The sequence below is a fragment of the Triticum urartu genome, chromosome 3, assembly GCF_003073215.2.
Source record: "Triticum urartu cultivar G1812 chromosome 3, Tu2.1, whole genome shotgun sequence".
Lineage (NCBI taxonomy): Eukaryota > Viridiplantae > Streptophyta > Magnoliopsida > Poales > Poaceae > Triticum > Triticum urartu.
Window position 1 is genome coordinate 629,260,563 of NC_053024.1, and position 18,096 is coordinate 629,278,658.

The window sequence follows — 18,096 nt, forward strand, 5'->3', positions numbered from 1 at the left end:
ATTGCACCTGGCTTAATAATGATGGATGAATGTAATAGAAAGAAGTACGAGCTAGCCCAATTTACTAACTCAAGGTTTCTTTTTAGTTCATTTTTTCAAAAAAATAATCTTGTTTTCAAATTTGTCCAGAAATTCAAACATTGTTTAGATTTTGAAAATTTGTTCACTTCTTTTCAATTTTTTTTTGCAAACTTAACAAAGTTTAAATCTTTCGCTGCAATTTTTAGATAAAAAAAATCGAAGAACTACAATGGCTAGGGACGTTGTTAACTTACGGGAGGTCATATGATTGGTCCCACTCACACACCATTTTTTGTTAGCCTTTTTTGTGTTTTGCTTTGCCACTCTCTCTTTTCTTTAAAGGCCGCGCTGCTAAACTTGCACCGAAGGCAGGCTGGTGTAGTGGCTAGGTACGCGGGTGTAGCAGCAGCCGGTTGCTGGTTCGAGCTAGTCCTGGCCATCTTAGGCCCGGCCCTGTCGGCCCACCCAGGCCCGGCCCTAAAATCCAGGGCCTAGGCCTGATGGGCTTGCCCGTGGGCCGGGCTTGGGCCTGAGTTTTGAGCCAACCAGCAGGGCTTGGACGGGCTTGGGCTTGGCATATTGGCATTTTAAGGAAGAGGCCCGGCCCACGGCCCTAAGCCCTAAGGGCTTTTCAGGGCTTTTTACCAGATGGGTCGGGCTTGGGCTTGAAAAGTAGGCCCGATGGTAGGGCCTGGGAGGGACTGGGCCTCAGTTTTCTGCCGTGGGCTTTTTCAGGCCCGGCCCAAGCCCGGCCCGGCCCGGCCCATGGCCAGATATAGTTCGAGCCCACCACCAAAAGCAAACTAGCTCGAGAGGATTTGTGACAGACGAAAAAACATCTGGTCCCACCGCAAACCAAAAAAAGTGAAGAAACAATTCTTCCTTTAAAATTAGATAGATTAAAAATAGAAAATAGAAAATAGAATAGATTAGATTAGAAAAATAGAAATAGAAATAGAAATAGATAAAGAATAAAGATATAAAGATAAAGATGGACTCTTGTTTTTTTGAAACTCTTGTGTGAAATCTATTTTTTCTCTGCACGTGGCAGGATTTGCTACGGCTTACCGGCCCAGTTACCCAAAGGGCGCCTAGGTTCTCCTGGTTGGCCAGCAGTGCTTCTGTTCCGAACCCCGAACCCCGCCGCCGCCGCCCTCCTCCTCCGTCAGCCTCGCCCCGGAGCAGCGCGTCGTTGGCGGCGGAGGCCGTGTAAACCCATAAAGGTCAGTTCTCCACGACCCACCACTCCCGCTTCCTCTCTGCTCCAGACCAAATTGTGTCCGTATTGGGTTGGGGATTCACCGGGCCGTGATGGCGACGGTGATGAGGAGATCAGTAACGGCGCTTAGCCTGATCCAGAGCTCCCTCGCGCCAAGCTCGAGGCTGGGACGCTGCCGAATCCGTCGCGCTATGTGCTCCGGCGCGTGGCAGGAGGGGGAATCCGAGGCGGCGGTGCGCGACGTCGTGTGCTTCGGCTCCGGGAGCCTGGACGAGGTGGGAAGCAGGCTGGATCGCCTGAACCTGGCCATATCGCCGGCCCTGGTCAGGCGGGTGATCGATTCTTGTAGCGAGAGGAGTGATTCAGGCAGGAGGCTGCTGCGGTTCCTATCGTGGTGCCGCTCTAAGGACCCCGCCGGATTGGGGGATGAGGAGCACGACAGGGCGATTGCGGTGCTTGCGCGGATGGGTGACCTCACCGCTATGAAAATTGCTGTGGGAGATGGGGAGAAGGATGGCCGTAGGATGGCTCCGGAGACGTTCACCGCTGTGGTCGAGGCTCTTGTCAAGGCAGGGAAGGAGGATGAGGCTGTTAGGTTGTTCAGAGGCTTGGAGAGGCAGAAATTGCTGCCTCAGCAAGGCCCGGGTGCTGGAGGGGAAGGCATATGGTGCAGCAGCCTTGCCATGGTCCAGACATTGTGCATGAAGGGCTATGCTCGTGAGGCGCAGGGTGTTGTGTGGCACCATAAGAGCAAACTCTCAGCGGAGCCCATGGTCAGCATCGTTCAGCGTAGCCTCCTCCATGGATGGTGCGTCCATGGAAATGCTAAGGAAGCTCGGAGAGTCCTTGATGATATCAAGTCCTCAGGCTGCCCATTGGGATTGCCGTCGTTCAACGACTTTCTAAACTGCGTGTGCAATAGAAACCTCAAGTTTAATCCTTCTGCGCTTGTTTCTGAGGCCATGGATATCTTAACTGAGATGAGGTCCTATGGTGTCACCCCTGATTCATCCAGCTTCAACATCTTACTGTCTTGTTTGGGACGAGCAAGAAGAGTGAAAGAAGCATACAGAATCCTCTATTTGATGAGGGAAGGAGAAGAAGGGTGCTCACCTGACTGGGTTAGCTACTATCTTGTAGTTAAGGTCCTCTATTTGACCGATAGAATTATCAGAGGAAAAAGGCTTGTAGAAGATATGCTTGAAAGTGGGGTGCTTCCGACAGCAAAGTTTTTCCATGGCCTCATTGGCATCCTTTGTGGGACAGAGAAAGTTGATCATGCTCTTGACATGTTCAGAATTATGAAGAGTTGTGAGTTAGCGGACACTCATACATATGATCTGCTTATAGAAAAGCTTTCTAGGAACGGTAGGTTCGAGGTTGCAAAGGAGTTATGGGATGATGCTACTAAGAATGGCATTGTGTTAGGGTGCTCATCGGATCTGTTGGATCCCTTGAAGACAGAAGTATTCAGACCAGTTCGTCCTGCACAAAGACAGACCTCTCAGAACTGTAAGAGCTTGATCCGAACTAAGAAGGGTACTGCTGCTGGAGCAATAAATAAGTAGGATACTCTGTCCCAGGACAAAGCAGGGAGTCTAGGTACTATGGGACTAGTCAACTTATCCGAGCATATTTGCTTCTAAACCTTTGGTTTGGAACTATGTATGATGAGTTGATGACCCTTGTTTTTGTTGTTACTTAATAAACTCAATTAATCAGTTGTCAAATCTTTCCTGAATCTTACATGTAATTACCCTATTTTTATGTGGAATCCGTTCCATGACTACTGTTTTTAATAAAGTCAAGTGAACTACTATAATTCAGTGAAGCTGTTACTTTTGCTTTTAGTATTTTATTGCCGTTCTGCCATTATAGTAGTTTGCAAAAATGACTGGCACTCTGGCAGTATTGTATAGCAACTGCCCTCCTTAATCCTTATGTCGAAGTTCTCTATCATAAAGTATACTGTTATGATTAGTTTTTTTGTTTGCTGACCTTTCCCCCTTTTCTTTATTGTCACTGTTACAGTTCTGTTTTAAGCGCACATCGAACTTTATGGACATATCTCAGGAGCAACAACAAGATTTTGGTGTGCTACTAAAGCAGGGGGCTGAAGGAGTGAGTCAAAACTCTAGACTTATATAGTTTCAGTTTGTCCCGTACCTGTTTTCAATAGTTTGTTTGCTTGTTTGCAGAGGGTATTTGTTTCTACATTTGTTGGACGAAAATGCGTAATCAAAGAGCGCTTTTCAAAGAAGTACCGTCACCCATTGCTGGACTCAAAGCTGACTCTAAAACGCTTAAATGCTGTCAGTCTCCTTAACCTATGTGCTTTTCTTTTGAGATAATGTACCCCTTCCAGTTTTCTTTATGTTAAGATTAATTGTACAAACATTCTTTCAAAGATGAATAGTATTGATACCAAATTTCTTTCTTATTTTGTTTATCAAGCAGCAAAGAGTTCCATATGCTTTTAAGGATAGAAGTATAACTCTTGTACAGTTTCATATTGAAAGAGAATGATAGAATCATAGAGTGATCTGTGTTCACGTGTTAGGTTGTAACATGTACAAATGATATTAAAACTTGCCTTACCTCGGTCTCCCTTCCATCTGTAGGAAGCTAGATGCATGACAAAAGCGAGGCGGCTTGGTGTTCCTACACCAGTTCTGTATGCTGTGGACCCTCTTCAACATACATTAACCTTTGAGTATGTGGATGGCTTGTGCGTCAAAGATATTCTTCTTGGATTTGGGTCAAATGGGATAAATGAAGAACGTCTTAATGACATTGCCACACAGATAGGTAATGCAGTTGGCAAACTACACGATGGAGGTCTTGTCCATGGTGATTTGACAACTTCAAATATGATGATCAAGAACAGCACCAATCAACTGGTGCGCACAATATTCTTTGTTTTCCCCTGTTTTAATTCATCTATTTACTGTGTTAACTTAAAAAGTTTGCATATGGCTATCAATTTACCACATTATATTTTCATTTTGCAGGTTCTTATTGATTTTGGTCTGAGCTTTACATCAACTATTCCCGAGGACAAGGCAGTGGACCTATATGTTCTTGAGAGAGCCTTGATTTCCATGCATTCTTCATGTGGGGATGTGGTAAGTGAATTGTGTAAATCATGTACACTAGGATATTTTGTGTCTTTGTTTACTCCCAAGTTATGACTCTTACCATATCAATGATGTCCTAAATGTGTCCAAAGACTATTAATTACTTTTTTGTGGAGCAAAAGATATATAGGGGGCCATTTTTGCAAGTAGCCCCTCCATATATAATTGTATATATTTTTGCACAAGGTGTAGCCATTTTTTTTTGGAAATCACCATTCATGCTATTTATTCATTCAGGGATCTCAGCAGAAAACAGTACCAAGAATACAGTCTGGTAGAGCATGAGCCCACACCTTACACAAATCATTATTCACTTCCTCTCTTGCTAAATCTTGAGCAATTACCAATAGCCGATCACGGAACCCAGCTAACTTTGAAGTCCATTCGAGTGCGCAGCAACTCTTTCACCTCCTGAATGATCGGCCCAGCGGCTGACAAGTTCTTCGTAGGATCATTTAGCATACTTACCACAGCCTTGCAATCCATCTCGACATGAAGTTTCAGAATGTTCATCTCCATTGCAAGCTTGACAGCACGCCGGCAGGCGAGAAGTTCAGCAACATCGGGGTTGGAAACCGAAGGGAACACATGGCAGAAACCCCCTCTGAATGCACCGTCGTGATCCCTGAAGACCATGCCACCGGCCCCTTTGTCCCCAGCTTTTGATACTACACCATCCACATCGGCTTTGATCCACCCCATCTCAGGTGGTCGCCATCTTTCCGTCATCGCCTAATGCATTTTCCTCTCCTTGTTTCCATGGACCGACTTCCAGTCCTCCATATGGGCCATCACCAAACCTGCTATCACATGTGCCTCTGCGATCTTCTTGCCTTCACGCGTATCATTCCTTGGTAGCCAGAGTGCATAAGCACCCTGCACCACTGTGGCTCTTTCCTCTTCTGAAGCGCCAGCAAACCACGATGGCAGCCATCTAGATAGTGCACTCTGAGAGCCTGCCGAAACCGGCAGGATCGCCACCGGAGCTCCCAATTCCGAGTGCATGAATTTCCAGAACAGTGCTGATGACATTCCCAAAACCTAAGGTAGAGCGTTTCCTCCCTACCACATACAGCACAAAACACACCCATCTTGATATGTCGATGAAGGAGCTCGGCTCCAACAACGAGTCCATTGCACATTAGTCGCCAAGTATGATTCTTTGCTTTATTTGGAGTGCCTGTGTCCCAAAGGGCAAGCCACTCCATGTGGTCGGCGACTGTCGAGGAAGATTCCGGTCGTCCAGTCTTCACACGGTTCTTTGCTATGCTCAGGTGGTGCTGACTTGACCGTAAACTGTCCATTTTTGAAACACTTCTAATACTATACTCCCTCCATTCCAAAATATAGTGCGCCCACGCTTCCCGAGGTCGAACTTTGACCATAAATTTAACGAACGAGACCGACTGCGGCGGGAGAAAAAGTTACATAATTAAAAACTTCTTTCGAATACAAATTCACTGATATAACTTTTGCCCCTGCCGCAATCGGTCTTGATAGTTAAATTTACGGTCAAAGTTAAAGCACGTGGATAGAGGAAGCACTACATTGTTGAATGGAGGGAGTATTCTATAAAAAATATGATGGTAAAAACATGAGAACTGATTATATTGAAAGTATGTATATATAATGATCGTCATATTAGCACTACTTTCAGTCGGTCAACGTAGATATACTTGCTCATACTAGTACGCAAGTTGCCTCCTGTACACCGTGCAGTGTCCGAAATGACATACCTATACAGAGACCACAAGGTTAAATTAATTTGCCAAAATTGTTATTCTGCGATTGTTAGCACACCTACTCCATTTATCTTGAGGAAATATTCATGTCTTGTGTGTGACTTCCTAGCCGTTTTTCACACCCTGCCTTAGAAGAACGGTGTTCCAAAATAACATGGGGTTTGACAAATCAGAATATATTAGCAGTTAGTCCGGTGCCATGGGATTTTCCGTGCTCGACATGGACTGCCTTTATTACTGTTCCAGTTTTGTGGATAACAGCCACCCATTTTGCTTTGAATTAGATGGAGAAGATCCTTGCAGCGTACCGAAAAGCTTCAAGGCAGTGGTGTGCCACTACGAACAAGCTAGCTCAAGGTATTATATGTTGCCATGGCCCTTCCGCAAAGTACGATGTCCATTTGCTGCCTCATGTTTTAACCTAACCTCATGGCTTATTTCTGTTCCTTGCATGGATTTTTCAGTCAGGCAGCGGGGCAGAAAACGAACAATGGTTGGGTAAAACTTGACCCGGAGTTGCTGAATGCGACGAATTGAACCTGCATTACCATCCATTGTGTGTGTTAGTTTGCATGTAGCGGTTCAGCGGAATTGGCTCTTGCAGAATTGAAATGGACGTCAACGTGTCAAGTGAATCATTTGTAACACTGCTTGTTGTACTTCCGTTAGGAATCATATATCTCCCAACTCTTTAACTTGTGAGTTTTGGATGATCGTTGTGCATCTTTGTGAACCTGTACGTTTACTTTGTTGCGGTGCATCTGGTTGAAATGTGAATTGATGTAATTTACTGAAATTACAACCATGTGTGTTCTCCGCATTAGCAGAAGTTTGAACGAAACTCAAACTCCGTCGCACCAGTGTTATACTACCAAATCACTTTGCACCGAGCAGCAGCTTGAATCATAGTGATTTTCCCACGAATTTTCTGCGTCAGAGAAAAATTTCCGCACCACTTCAACTGTTTTTTTTACGGTGAGGAAATCATCACTTTTTTTGAGGGAAAGGAAATCATCACTTTTTTTTTGAGACACAGGAAATCATCACTTGAATTTTTTTAGGCAAACTCTGAATTGTTATAAAAGTCTATAAAGTTACTCCAACCTGACTACCACCGGGGCTCGCAACTACTGTTTTTTCTTTCTAGATAGACTAGAAGAGGTTTTTTTTTTACGAAACTCTAGACTAGAAGAGGTGCCCGCTGTTGTCCAGAAAGGCCCAATTAAGCAGGATATAGGCCTGGCCGGCCTAACCCGGAGGCCCATGTGAGGTCACGCGGAGCCAGTTCACCATCCTCGCCTCTCGCCTGGTTCTACGCGACTCGTTTAGTACCACATCGCCTAGCGAGGAGGAAGCGCAACGCCGCGAGGCTATAAAGAGCTGGGGTGGCCACCGTTTTAACTCATACCTTTCTCGGCCTTTTGGCTAAGATCAAGTGTAGTATCTGTTCTTATCAGTTTAATATCTGATATGTGGACCATGTGTCCACAATGATATTAAATTTATTTTTTATGGAAGAGGGCCCACCACAGTGGCTTGCCACTGGGACCCTCGGGTGTCGTCCAGGCGTTGCACTACAGCCTGGGCTGGCGCACCCCAACCAAATCAATTCAAACTTTTTATTTAAAAATTGCAAACAGAGTTGATCTAATGGTGATTATTAAGCAGCATTATTAAGATATCACGGGATTCGCTGATGAAGAGCAGTACACACTTTGGCATTAATGTTTCAGTCGGTTTAATTTAATTTGCTGTACAAATACCCGGGCCAAATTTGTTCAAAAACGATTTGGATTTATAATCTAACGAAGATTTGACATCAAAATCAGATTCTTCTGGCACAATAGTCGGCAAAACTTGGTGGGGAATTTCCAAGTTACGATATATCTGGGACTCTCTTTCCCCATTCCCAAAACCCAACCAAACCCCTCTCCCCCTCCGCCTCCCCACCATGGCTCCCGGTGCCCTAGCCCGCCTCATCATCGGCCGCCGCGCAGCGTCCCCGCTCCTGGCGCGCCCCTTCGCCGCGAAGGCCCGCGCGCCGCAGCGGGCGCCGGAGCCGGAGCCCCTGTCGGAGGAGGACGACGACTTCACCAGCGGCGGGGAGGCCGCCCCCATCCCCACCGAGGGCATCAGCAAGCCGCTCGCCGGCATCCTCAAGGAGCTCGGGAAGAGGGTCCCCGAGTCCCTCCTGAAGACCCGCCTCGAGGACAATGGATTCGCCCTCAAGTACATCCCATGGTGAGCCTGAGCCCCCTTCGTCAACAGTGATCGTTCACCGGACTCTAGCTTTTACTGCGCGGTGCTGTGTAGGGCTGGTTAATTAGGGGATTCCTGCTTGCTTCTAGAATGATTTGGTCCTATATGCCGATTTATGTATAAGCATTAGGTTATGTTGAGCACTATCCTTTACTCCGCGGTTTGTGTTACTCGATATGGAATTGCATCTAAGATCAACTCAAAGTGTTGGTTTACGCATCTGTAGTTATGTTCCCAATGTTGCAGTTGGTGGTTTTCTGATAGAGCTAAAATCAATTTGGATGCCGATGAAAGCTTAGTTAGGACGAAGTCCATCAGAAAAACTTGTGATCAATTGGTTTACTGAATTGATTTTGGGTCTATATTAATGCGCACTGGCTATTGTTGTCACCGAAATTGGTTCTCGTGCAGCAGAAATTCAAGAGAACTGTTATGCATAGCACAATGCCTTTCAGTTTATAGACTGATAACTGTATTATAACTGGAGAGCATTTCCTATCAGATAAATAAACCGAACATCAAATCTTTTGTTGTTTGTTAGCTCTCCTGAGAACCCTAGAACCCTGCTTGGAAGACTAATTTAACCCTCCATTTTTCTGTTTATTGTTCGAAATGGCTTCAGTTCACATGATCATGAGTGTACATGCTGTATATGTATTTTTAATCTTGTGTACTTGTGACCTCACTTTTTATGCCTTCTGCAGGCACCTTGCTAACAAAATTCTGAATATGCACGCTCCAGGTAAATTTCTGGATATATTATATCTATATGTCCTTTCTATGAGAGCTTAATTTTTTGTAACCCTTTGCAGAATGGTCTGGGGAGGTTCGCAACATTGTCTACTCATCTGATGGGAAATCTGTATCTGTTGTCTATCGTGTGACTCTCTATGGAACTGATGCAGAGGTACCCTTCTTTTCCTCGGAGTTATATTTGGTTCAGTTTGCTCGATCTGGTTTGTGTTTACACTGATCTTGTGTGCTCAGTTTTTGAGTGTATAATCGGTTCTTTGATCATGGACTATGCATGCTGGAAATGTATAAATGGATCATATGATTTGTATGTGGAATGACGTAGTGAGCGGCCTAGCTGTCACTAAATGTTCTAGTGTTGACATAAACTCATCTCTGTTTTTGCATTACATAAACTAATAGTTCAAGTGTTCTACATTTCAGTTGGTGACCGATTCTTGTGATAAACTGCTGTAAATGTACGCGTTTTTTCTCAGTAATGGCTATATCTAATGTATTTTTTTTTTGGATATGCTTATTTTCAGATCTATAGAGAGGCTACTGGAACTGCTTCTGTTGAGGAAAAAGGCTTTGGAGATCCTGTCCAGAAGGCTGAAGGAATGGCTTTTCGCCGAGCTTGTGCCCGCCTTGGTCTTGGACTTCATCTCTATCATGAAGATATGTCATAGATGCTTACTGATCATTGTTTGTGGTCTGGACTTCTGCTTCATGTCTCTTAGTGCGCGGACACTTGTCGTTCAGTAGGCTACCCTTTTGTGCTGAACATGATATGAATGTGCCGGCATATAAAACTAAGTATTCTAGAATGTCGTTTAGTTGTCTAATGTAAGCTACAAAGGTGGTTGATGTTCTGAATGGTGTGCTTATAATGAGCCAGCTTGTTTCATCTTCTAAATTTCTTTCTCCACCAATTTTCAGGGAAGCTTGATTTCTATGTTTTCTGATAATGTTCAATATCTGGATATTCATTTATGTGCTAGCAGGTTGCTTGTTGAGGGGATACAGTATGCATGTTGTTCATTGCTCCTTTAGTTGTTAAGTAACTATTTGATCCCACATTGTCCTATGGCATTGAAACCATATGTTGTATTTGCCGTCAGGTCAAAGTGTTCTAAAGCTTATATTTTCTTTGACCTTATATTAAGGACTGGTGACCTGTGTCCTCTTTCAGAAAAATAAAAAAGTCCTTTCGTGATATAGCAAGAAGCCATTCTGGGCTATGCTGTCTGACTAGTGTATAGTCTAAACTACCATTGGAATGTTATTGTAAACAGTTTGTTCTTGTCATCTTAACCTATAGCTGCAAAATGTTTTAACTAACACTGTAACAGGCTACTAAGGATTTACTCCCTCCGTTCCTAAATATGTCTTTTTTAGAGATTTCAGTATGAAGTACATACGGATGTATATAGGCATAGTTTAGAGTGTAGATTCACTCATTTTGCTCCGTATGTAGTCCATATTGGAATCTCTAAAAAGACTTATATTTAGGAACGGAGGGGGTAGTTATTATAAGCTGTTTTGTGTCATCGTCGTAGAACTGCAGAATTCGGCAAGCTATTATACTGGTTATTGCCATCTTCAAACTGAATTGCAGAATTGGGCACGTAAATGGTCTAACATTGGTACTCCCTCTGTAAAGAAATATAAGAGCATTTAGATCACTACTTTAGTGATCTATAAACACTCTTATATTTCTTTACAGAGGGAGTACTTGGTAGCTGTCAATGGACATCTTTTTTTATATCGTAGTACTCTGAACATATTGGCTATTCAGCACGGCTTCCTGTGAAGTCCTTGTACTTATGGGCACGTCGGTACAATCTCTATAGCTTAGAAGGCGGCTGCATTAATTTTCTTCGGAAGGAACCAATTCATTACCAAACGATTTAATTCAGCCAACATCTGGAATTCATACATCTAAACTACTACCGGACAGGTACGAATTTTGCTTTGAAACTCTCAACCATCCAGTCTGCATCTGGTGCATCATATATGAAGTGAAGGGAGAATGTTGTTAACACATATTTCACATTACCTCTTTCATTTATGACTCTTCATTTATTTACTAAGCACTGAGACGAAATTAGATAAAAGAACATTGAATAGAAAATGTGCAACAGAACAGGTAGATTTTACATTGCATTATATGGCGAGCTACCATGTCGATAGAGAAGGTACTGATTATAGGTTGACAGAATATTTAGCTAGATCCGACTGATAAAACAGTAAAGAGTTCCTGCCCTAGAAGTGGCATAGTACTACTTTATTATTACAATCACTGTGACCGATAATATTACATTAAAAAGCATCAAAGCCTCTCTGCCCAGAGAGAGAAAGAGAGTGGGTCCTGGACCTAACCATGGTAATGACATTGGGGAAGATGAACATCTAGATGAGTGGGTGACCCAAGACAATAAAAATATGCCTGGGTCCATTGGGGTTATTGAGTTGCACAGCAGTGCTTTGGTATCTCCAAAGCCTTCTTTGGAGTCCCATCACTGTGTTACAAATGGCAGGAGGTAGTGCCAAGTGCCAAAAACTAACATTAGCACTCCTGAACCTGTCTCTGATGAGGGGCACAGGCTCTCCTTAGAGCCTGAGCCACCTAGATGCAAAGCTATAAACTGAAGGATAAAGAACTGTTAGTTGGTGCATCTACTCAGTGCATAGAAAAGTTGAGTGGTTGGTTACACAAGAAGTTATCACAGGATGTTGTTGTGAAGTTGCTGGTGGTGATGGGAGGGGGGGTGTGAGTATGCGTGGAAATGAAGTTATAGACTGGTCAGATGTCAAATTTTATTTGCTCTAGATAACACCCATGAATAGAATATTAGGATCTGCTAAATGCCTCATGCTTCAGCCAGAAGCACTTGGCCTAAGCTAAATACAGTATGAATTCCACTGATGAAGTTTTGGAGTGGCATGCTAGCTCAATTGGTTGTCTACATGTCAGTTTTGTCCAATTTGGATTGTATCAGCATGAACCCTCCCTGGGGTCATGCTTGATTGTTAGGGTTGCCTTTTACCGTAGCCATCTCTTGCTAGGGCTCAAATTAACTCTCTTGGATGAAGTCCTTCCTTGGACTGGTTAAACGGCTGGTTTGCGCCCGACTGTTAGTACATCCCCTTCCTTGGGGCATCAAGCTTTGAGCTCATCCTGGGGCTCAAGCTGGTCTCCAATCATCACATAACCATGTGGGATATGGAGAGAGGGGCACTTACGTGATCCACATGGGATCAACATTGGTGACACCCTTTGGTGTTAGAGATGGATGCATGGACTAACACATAGGAAATAAAAAAGAGACGGTGACGATGAGGATGGAGACCATGGTTAGGCCAAGGATTGCTCTGGAGCAGCAGACACAGCAAAGTGCGAGGGGACGAGCCGGTAAGGATGAGCAGCCTGAGTTGGACTTGGCAAGGTTGGTGCTGTGAGAGCCATAGTCATGCCTGTTTAATGGGGATACACACTGTCAAGATATTAGTATCAGAACTGAGCAAAAAGAAAGAAAAATCTACTAATTGCTGATAATATGATAGGTTATCACTTTAATGGATACAAAGAAAGCTAACAGATCAACAAATCCATACCATTTACTCATTGCGGATAATATGTTAGGTTATCATTGTAATGGATATAAAGAAAGCTAACAGATCGACAAATCCATACCAAAAGCTAACTTGTTCTTAGTAATTCACTAGAACAGACTGAGATATACTCCCTCCGTCCGATAATATAAGAGCGTTTTTAACACTAATGTAGTGTCAAAACGCTCTTATATTATGGGATGGAGGGAGTATTATATTGCAAATAAGCTGGTAATATTTTGGGTTGCATTTTCTTTATCAAGGGATACATGTCATAACTCTATTGTACTTGGATTTATTCAGCTAACCATGGTAGGGCTTGAATAATGAAAGACAAACATTTAGAAAATAGTAGATTTATACAAGATGCTAGTAGTACCTGCTTGGGCTTGAGGACTGGCTGCAAGTGACAATGGCCCTCCATATTGCTGTGCAAAGCCAGTTACAGCAGCAGCTGTAGAAGCCACAGTTGAGAAGGGAAACATCTGTGGGAATTGCATGTTGTAGCCCTGTCCAGTTGCATAGTTGGGCGTAGTGCTTCCGGACTGCCCAAACTGGAAGTATGGATAGAAGGGACTGGTTCCGGTCACCATGCCAGTTCCTGCTCCTCCATAAAACGGGTACTGGTTTCCTCCATAGATGTTGTAGTAGTTCTAAATAACATAAGGAGAAACATAACATAAGTATTATGCCATGATGTCTGTTAGGAGCTCTGTTATGTATAGGTTAAATTACACTTGAATTATGTTTATATGCAGGCTTCATCTGTTTAGCTTACAAATAGATGTTAATTTAAGTATTCATGCTGTTACATTCCTGTCAATTTGCTTGCTTACCGCCCAAAGTTTCACCAGATAGTGCTTTGTGTTAGTGTTTCTGATATTGCCGCATTTGACACATAACAGCAGTATAGCATCTGTTGATTAGAAAAAAGATTGTGGTCTAATTTCCCAACTTTAAGCATTCTCAGAGGCCAATAGTGCTGTGATAATTACCAAGGGATCTTATTCCTGCTATCTTAATAGTTGTTCATAAACCATGCTCTGTTACACCATGCCAAGTATATATACTGTCCTGCTATATTAAAATCAGTACCATCTCCCTCCTTCCCTCTAGTTCTATTGCTGTAGTGATATACCCCAGATCTTTGTCTACCTCACACCTATTGAAATTACTAGATTCATAAATCTTCCTATTCGACTCGAAACTAACAAAATCACTGGCCTGCAGAACACAGGGGCTGCTTGCTGGCTGCCTGCCTCTGCATGTGCCATCTGCGCTGGATCCAACTGGGCCAGAGCCATAGCTGAGTGTCGCAGGCACTAACTGTAAACCTGTGTGCTCTGGCCTACAGGCCGGTCCAAGATTCACAAGATTCAGAGTCCCAGCTGGTAATTTGGGTCCTTTATATGCAGCCAAACAGAGGTAAGAGGTTGCGGTTTGGATAGACTCGGGGGGGATGGGGACACTAGCATGTGCCGCCATAAGTTTATTGGGTTAACAGGGCGCGCTGCTGATGGAAAGATGGATCAAGTGTTTAGCAGGTTCGGTCTAGACAGCCCAGGGCCCATGCCATGTGCGGCTGTACAAGGTAAGATGGAAGTTGATAGGACCACAAGGCACTATATGTACCTTTAGCACTGCACCTTTGATCATATGGAGCCATTTTTGGCGGGAAAATAGAAAAACAACCATCTATCCTTGTGTAGAAGTTATACTTAGCATGGCAACCATACCTGTTTGAAGAAAGGGAATGGCTTTGAAGGGGTGGTTAAGAGGCTATCTGGGTATATTACTGTCAAACAACATGGTGGGCAGCTAGGCATCTGATGGATGTCTTTTAAGAGCAGTTGCCTCATGTTTGTTTGTTTGTTTGTGCTAAGACGTACTCGCTGTCACGAGAGTTTTTGCAACTAAAAATTACTTCAGTAGCACTGTGCTGGCTGTACACTTGTACTAGCCTATGCTTTTCATTTCACTGTGCTCCTGGGTCAAAGGAAGAAGGAATTCTACACTTTACATTTTCACAATACTCCAGTAGCAAAGGAAGAAAGCGAAATCAGTATCAGCAACAGAACAAAACGAGTAGGCCATGCATCATTTATGTTGTAGGATGGGACAGTTGTAATGGTTCAGAAACATCCAGATCACAAGGACTTGAAGAGTTTAGATTTTCAAGTAGGAAAGTTGAGACATGACTGTGGATATGACATCACTATTATTTTATCTCCAGGTAACTGTTATATTTATGTACTGGTAGAGGAATACTAGAATTTACTGTGCATGCTCAAGCCATTGCTGGTGAGCTAGGTTACTGTTAATTCTATGGCTTCCATGAATAGAAACAAAGCAAGCATTCTGTTTTTAAGTTAAACCTGTGCAGGGCTTATTTGCAGCACAGACAAAGAGTGCGAACACCAATCCTCCAGGTTGGCTTGAAAGTTAGCAGTTGCAGAGGCAAAATGGTCAGCATTTTTCTTTCTTTCTTTGGTTATTGCACATCATTGCATTTTATGACCCCGAAGCATATCCTATGTAACATGATGCTCACTTTTATGTAACATTTATGTAGTGCTATTTTTCATGCATCCCTTCATCACATATCATGGCTCTTATGATAAAATGCATGATATGCATACATACTAGGAAACATTTTAAGTACGCTGGTATAGCGACATGCAAACTCAAAAGCCATGTGCTAATCTTTTTCTCTTGTCTACACAAATTAAACCTCAATGAAATTAATGACAATAACTCGTAGCAATTAATATGTAACTGTTGGTGAATTCAATAGAACCTTTTGCTAATGCGAAGATAGAACTTACTGCAGGATAACCGTAGTCTGGAGAATAGGGAGAATACCTGCGGCAGCGAGGGAGAAAGAAACATTAGTTATGTCTTAACAAATTAATAATGATGCATTAGATTATGTACTTGATAAACCAGCAAGCTTAGCTTGTGTGCGTGTGAGAGAGAGAAAGAGAGAGTGAGCAGCAAGAGTGTGAGACTGAGAGGTCATGTGCAGACGTGCAGTGGCACTAGAGCACGCTCTGTCACTTTTATGAGCGAGCATATGTGTGAGAGAGATGTGTTGCATGCAAGCTAAAAAGTTACACGCCAGTCGCCATTGACCAAAGATGGGATGTCATAATGCACATGTCATGCATGTGATTAACCCTCCGTCACAGCTGGTCCATAGACACTTTCCATAGGTTCCTCACCACATGAGAGAGAGATGAGTGAGAGAGAGAGAAACTTACCCATAGACATGGTAAGGGAGGCCTTGTGGGATGGCATAATGAGGGAAGGTGGCCTGCGAAGGAAAAGCTGCGCCCAGCGCACCTTGGATCCCCGCCGCAGCCTGCTGCTGCCCAAAGGACTTCATCACTCGAAAGCTCCTAGCGCCTCCTGTAGTAAAATCATCAGCAAAACAAAAGTTAGTAGCCCTAAGTTTTTTTTAATCACCCACATTACTCGCTAGCATCATCAACAAAAAGACGCACTGCTGTAAAAGGGATGCATGCACTTGTTCCTATGCACCTCTGATGAAGATGAATATATATTCGCGGTCATGCCATGGCTCGGTCTTCAGAATTGCAAGACGACATAATAGAAGTAAAAGATTCTCGAATCTGGCATTCATCTCGGTTGGATTTTATTATTTAACCCTAGGGTTTTCTAATTAACGTTGCACATTATCCGAAACACGGCACTTGTTCCGAGGATAACTAACAACTTTGCGCCTCTAATGTTGTTTCGCCTTTATCTACTTTCTGCAGCAAGCAAATGCTCAGAGGATATCCTGTCAAGGCCACTATTTAGTTTTCCAGCTGCAAAGCAAATGGCAGCGACGTTGTTGTGCTTGGGAAAATCAGGTTGCACTGAGCTAAAGGTAGCCATTTTAAGCCTCTTATTCTCTAGTAAATGCCAAAATAAGATCCTTATGGACCTAATTGAGCTCCTTTATACTAATTGCACGAAGGTGCTTTTGCGCATAAAATCATAACAGCTAACTTGGTTATCATGAAACTATATACTAGCTAGAGCTCACAGAGAAATGAGAAGAGTCAGCAGTGCATCTATAATGATGACGATTACTTTGCTTTTTCAAAAGCTTTTACCTAGTGTGATAGTTGAACTGCGTTCAAATAATTAAAGAGAGGGTGTCATCAAAGAAATGCTTTCAATTAGGCTACCTAGCTATTAACTCTTCTCTAATGTTACTTTGTGTATGTAGCTAGCAGCTGGTAGAGAGAATGGGAAATGTCTACTAACCGTGCTGCGGGGTTGGAGGCCTGGATCTCTGCACCCCAAGGGAAGCCAGGTTGCAGTTGGCCCTCCTCCCGTCGATCACCGGCGCGGGGTCGACGCAAGACCTCATGGCCGATTCCGGGTCCCGGAAGGTAACCTACAAAACCACCAATTCAAAGTGCATCCGTCGTTCATATTGCAGCTCAGGCAAACAGAAAAAGTATGTGCAGTGTAGCAAAGAGAACACTTGCACTAGCTAGAAGCTTAATTCTGCTTCCAAGCTAAACTGCACTGAAACTGAAAGGGAAGGGAAAACCAGCAGAGAGAGAGAGAGAGAGAGAGAGAGAGAGAGTGCGTGTGTGTGTACAGTAGGAGGTATAGAAGAAGCATACAAATCCGTAGCCCTTGGATCTGCCGGTGTTCTTGTCGGTGATGACGACGGCCTCGAGGATCTCCCCGAACTGCTCGAAGTACTTCCTCATGGTCTCCTTCTGGGTCTCCCACGCCAGCCCGCCCACGAACACCTTGGTGTAGGTCGTGTCCCCGAACTGCCCCATCACACTCGGCGGGCTCATGGCGATGCTGCTACCTCCTCCTTCTTCTTCTTCTACCTCAGCACCAGAGGGGAAGCAACTAAAACCAGCTGCAGCTAAGGATCTGAATTGGGCTAGGACACTAGCGGCTCTTGTTAGAGGAACGGAGGGAGGGAGGGAGTGAGGAAAAGCTAAAGGTTAGAGTAGAAAGGGGCGGGGTGGGGGAGAGGGAGGGGAAGGAAGGGGGTGTACAGGGGAGGAGGGGCAAATATATACTGGCGCTGGCTATGATAATGCACCATCCATCCTTGTCCTTTTGGTCCAAGCCATGCTGCCCCTCCCTCCCAGTATAATAATACTGCGCGCCGGGAGACACACCCACCCCCGCCCGCCAGCCAGCCCACGGCGGAATGACCGGAACGCCCCCGCCGGAGTGAACAGCTGTTACAGGGTGTCGTTAGGCTGTCCCTGTCCACGGAGTGGCAGAAACGGAACGGAGCGGGATTCTGACGGGAATTTGGGGGGCTCGGTACCTGGAGGATGTGGAGGCATTCCGGATGGTCTTTGCGAACTTATCCGATTCTCTT

At 44.1% G+C, this 18,096-nt stretch overlaps 3 protein-coding genes and 1 non-coding gene across 9 annotated transcripts; 3 read left to right on the forward strand and 1 right to left on the reverse strand.

Moving 5' to 3' along the window:
• The first annotated feature begins 1,070 nt into the window (after positions 1-1,070).
• On the forward strand, positions 1,071-6,915 carry LOC125545463 (EKC/KEOPS complex subunit bud32). Of its 3 annotated transcripts, XM_048709405.1 has the most exons (8): positions 1,255-2,752; positions 3,167-3,228; positions 3,272-3,361; positions 3,439-3,552; positions 3,862-4,140; positions 4,252-4,365; positions 6,404-6,476; positions 6,584-6,915. In XM_048709405.1, exons 1-8 carry the CDS (start codon positions 1,333-1,335, stop codon positions 6,619-6,621), a joined length of 2,190 nt encoding a protein of 729 aa, XP_048565362.1. In that variant the 5' UTR covers positions 1,255-1,332; the 3' UTR covers positions 6,622-6,915. The 3 variants fall into 3 exon arrangements, with proteins under 3 accessions (XP_048565359.1, XP_048565362.1, XP_048565360.1); XM_048709402.1 differs by lacking the exons at positions 1,255-2,752; positions 3,167-3,228 and adding an exon at positions 1,071-1,244; XM_048709403.1 differs by lacking the exon at positions 3,167-3,228 and having other exon boundaries at positions 2,729-2,842.
• A 608-nt stretch (positions 6,916-7,523) lies between these two features.
• Positions 7,524-7,719, forward strand: LOC125549783. Its single transcript, XR_007301502.1, has one exon. It is a non-coding gene; the product is annotated as a U2 spliceosomal RNA (small nuclear RNA).
• Positions 7,720-7,985: 266 nt separating this feature from the next.
• LOC125548903 (DNA repair RAD52-like protein 1, mitochondrial) lies at positions 7,986-10,042 on the forward strand. Its single transcript, XM_048712425.1, has 4 exons — positions 7,986-8,360; positions 9,083-9,120; positions 9,191-9,285; positions 9,656-10,042. Exons 1-4 carry the CDS (start codon positions 8,071-8,073, stop codon positions 9,797-9,799), a joined length of 567 nt encoding a protein of 188 aa, XP_048568382.1. The 5' UTR covers positions 7,986-8,070; the 3' UTR covers positions 9,800-10,042.
• Positions 10,043-11,246: 1,204 nt separating this feature from the next.
• LOC125545464 (RNA-binding protein 24-B-like) lies at positions 11,247-17,756 on the reverse strand. Of its 4 annotated transcripts, none has more exons than XM_048709406.1 (6): positions 17,369-17,756; positions 17,001-17,133; positions 15,986-16,133; positions 15,523-15,587; positions 13,105-13,378; positions 11,247-12,587 (listed from the first exon to the last, which is right to left on the reverse strand). In XM_048709406.1, the coding sequence occupies exons 1-6, from the start codon at positions 17,549-17,551 to the stop codon at positions 12,416-12,418; spliced, it is 975 nt and encodes a 324-aa protein (XP_048565363.1). In that variant the 5' UTR covers positions 17,552-17,756; the 3' UTR covers positions 11,247-12,415. The 4 variants fall into 4 exon arrangements, with proteins under 4 accessions (XP_048565363.1, XP_048565365.1, XP_048565364.1 ...); XM_048709408.1 differs by having other exon boundaries at positions 11,247-12,607; XM_048709407.1 differs by having other exon boundaries at positions 15,551-15,587; positions 17,369-17,755.
• Between the last annotated feature and the right edge of the window lie 340 nt (positions 17,757-18,096).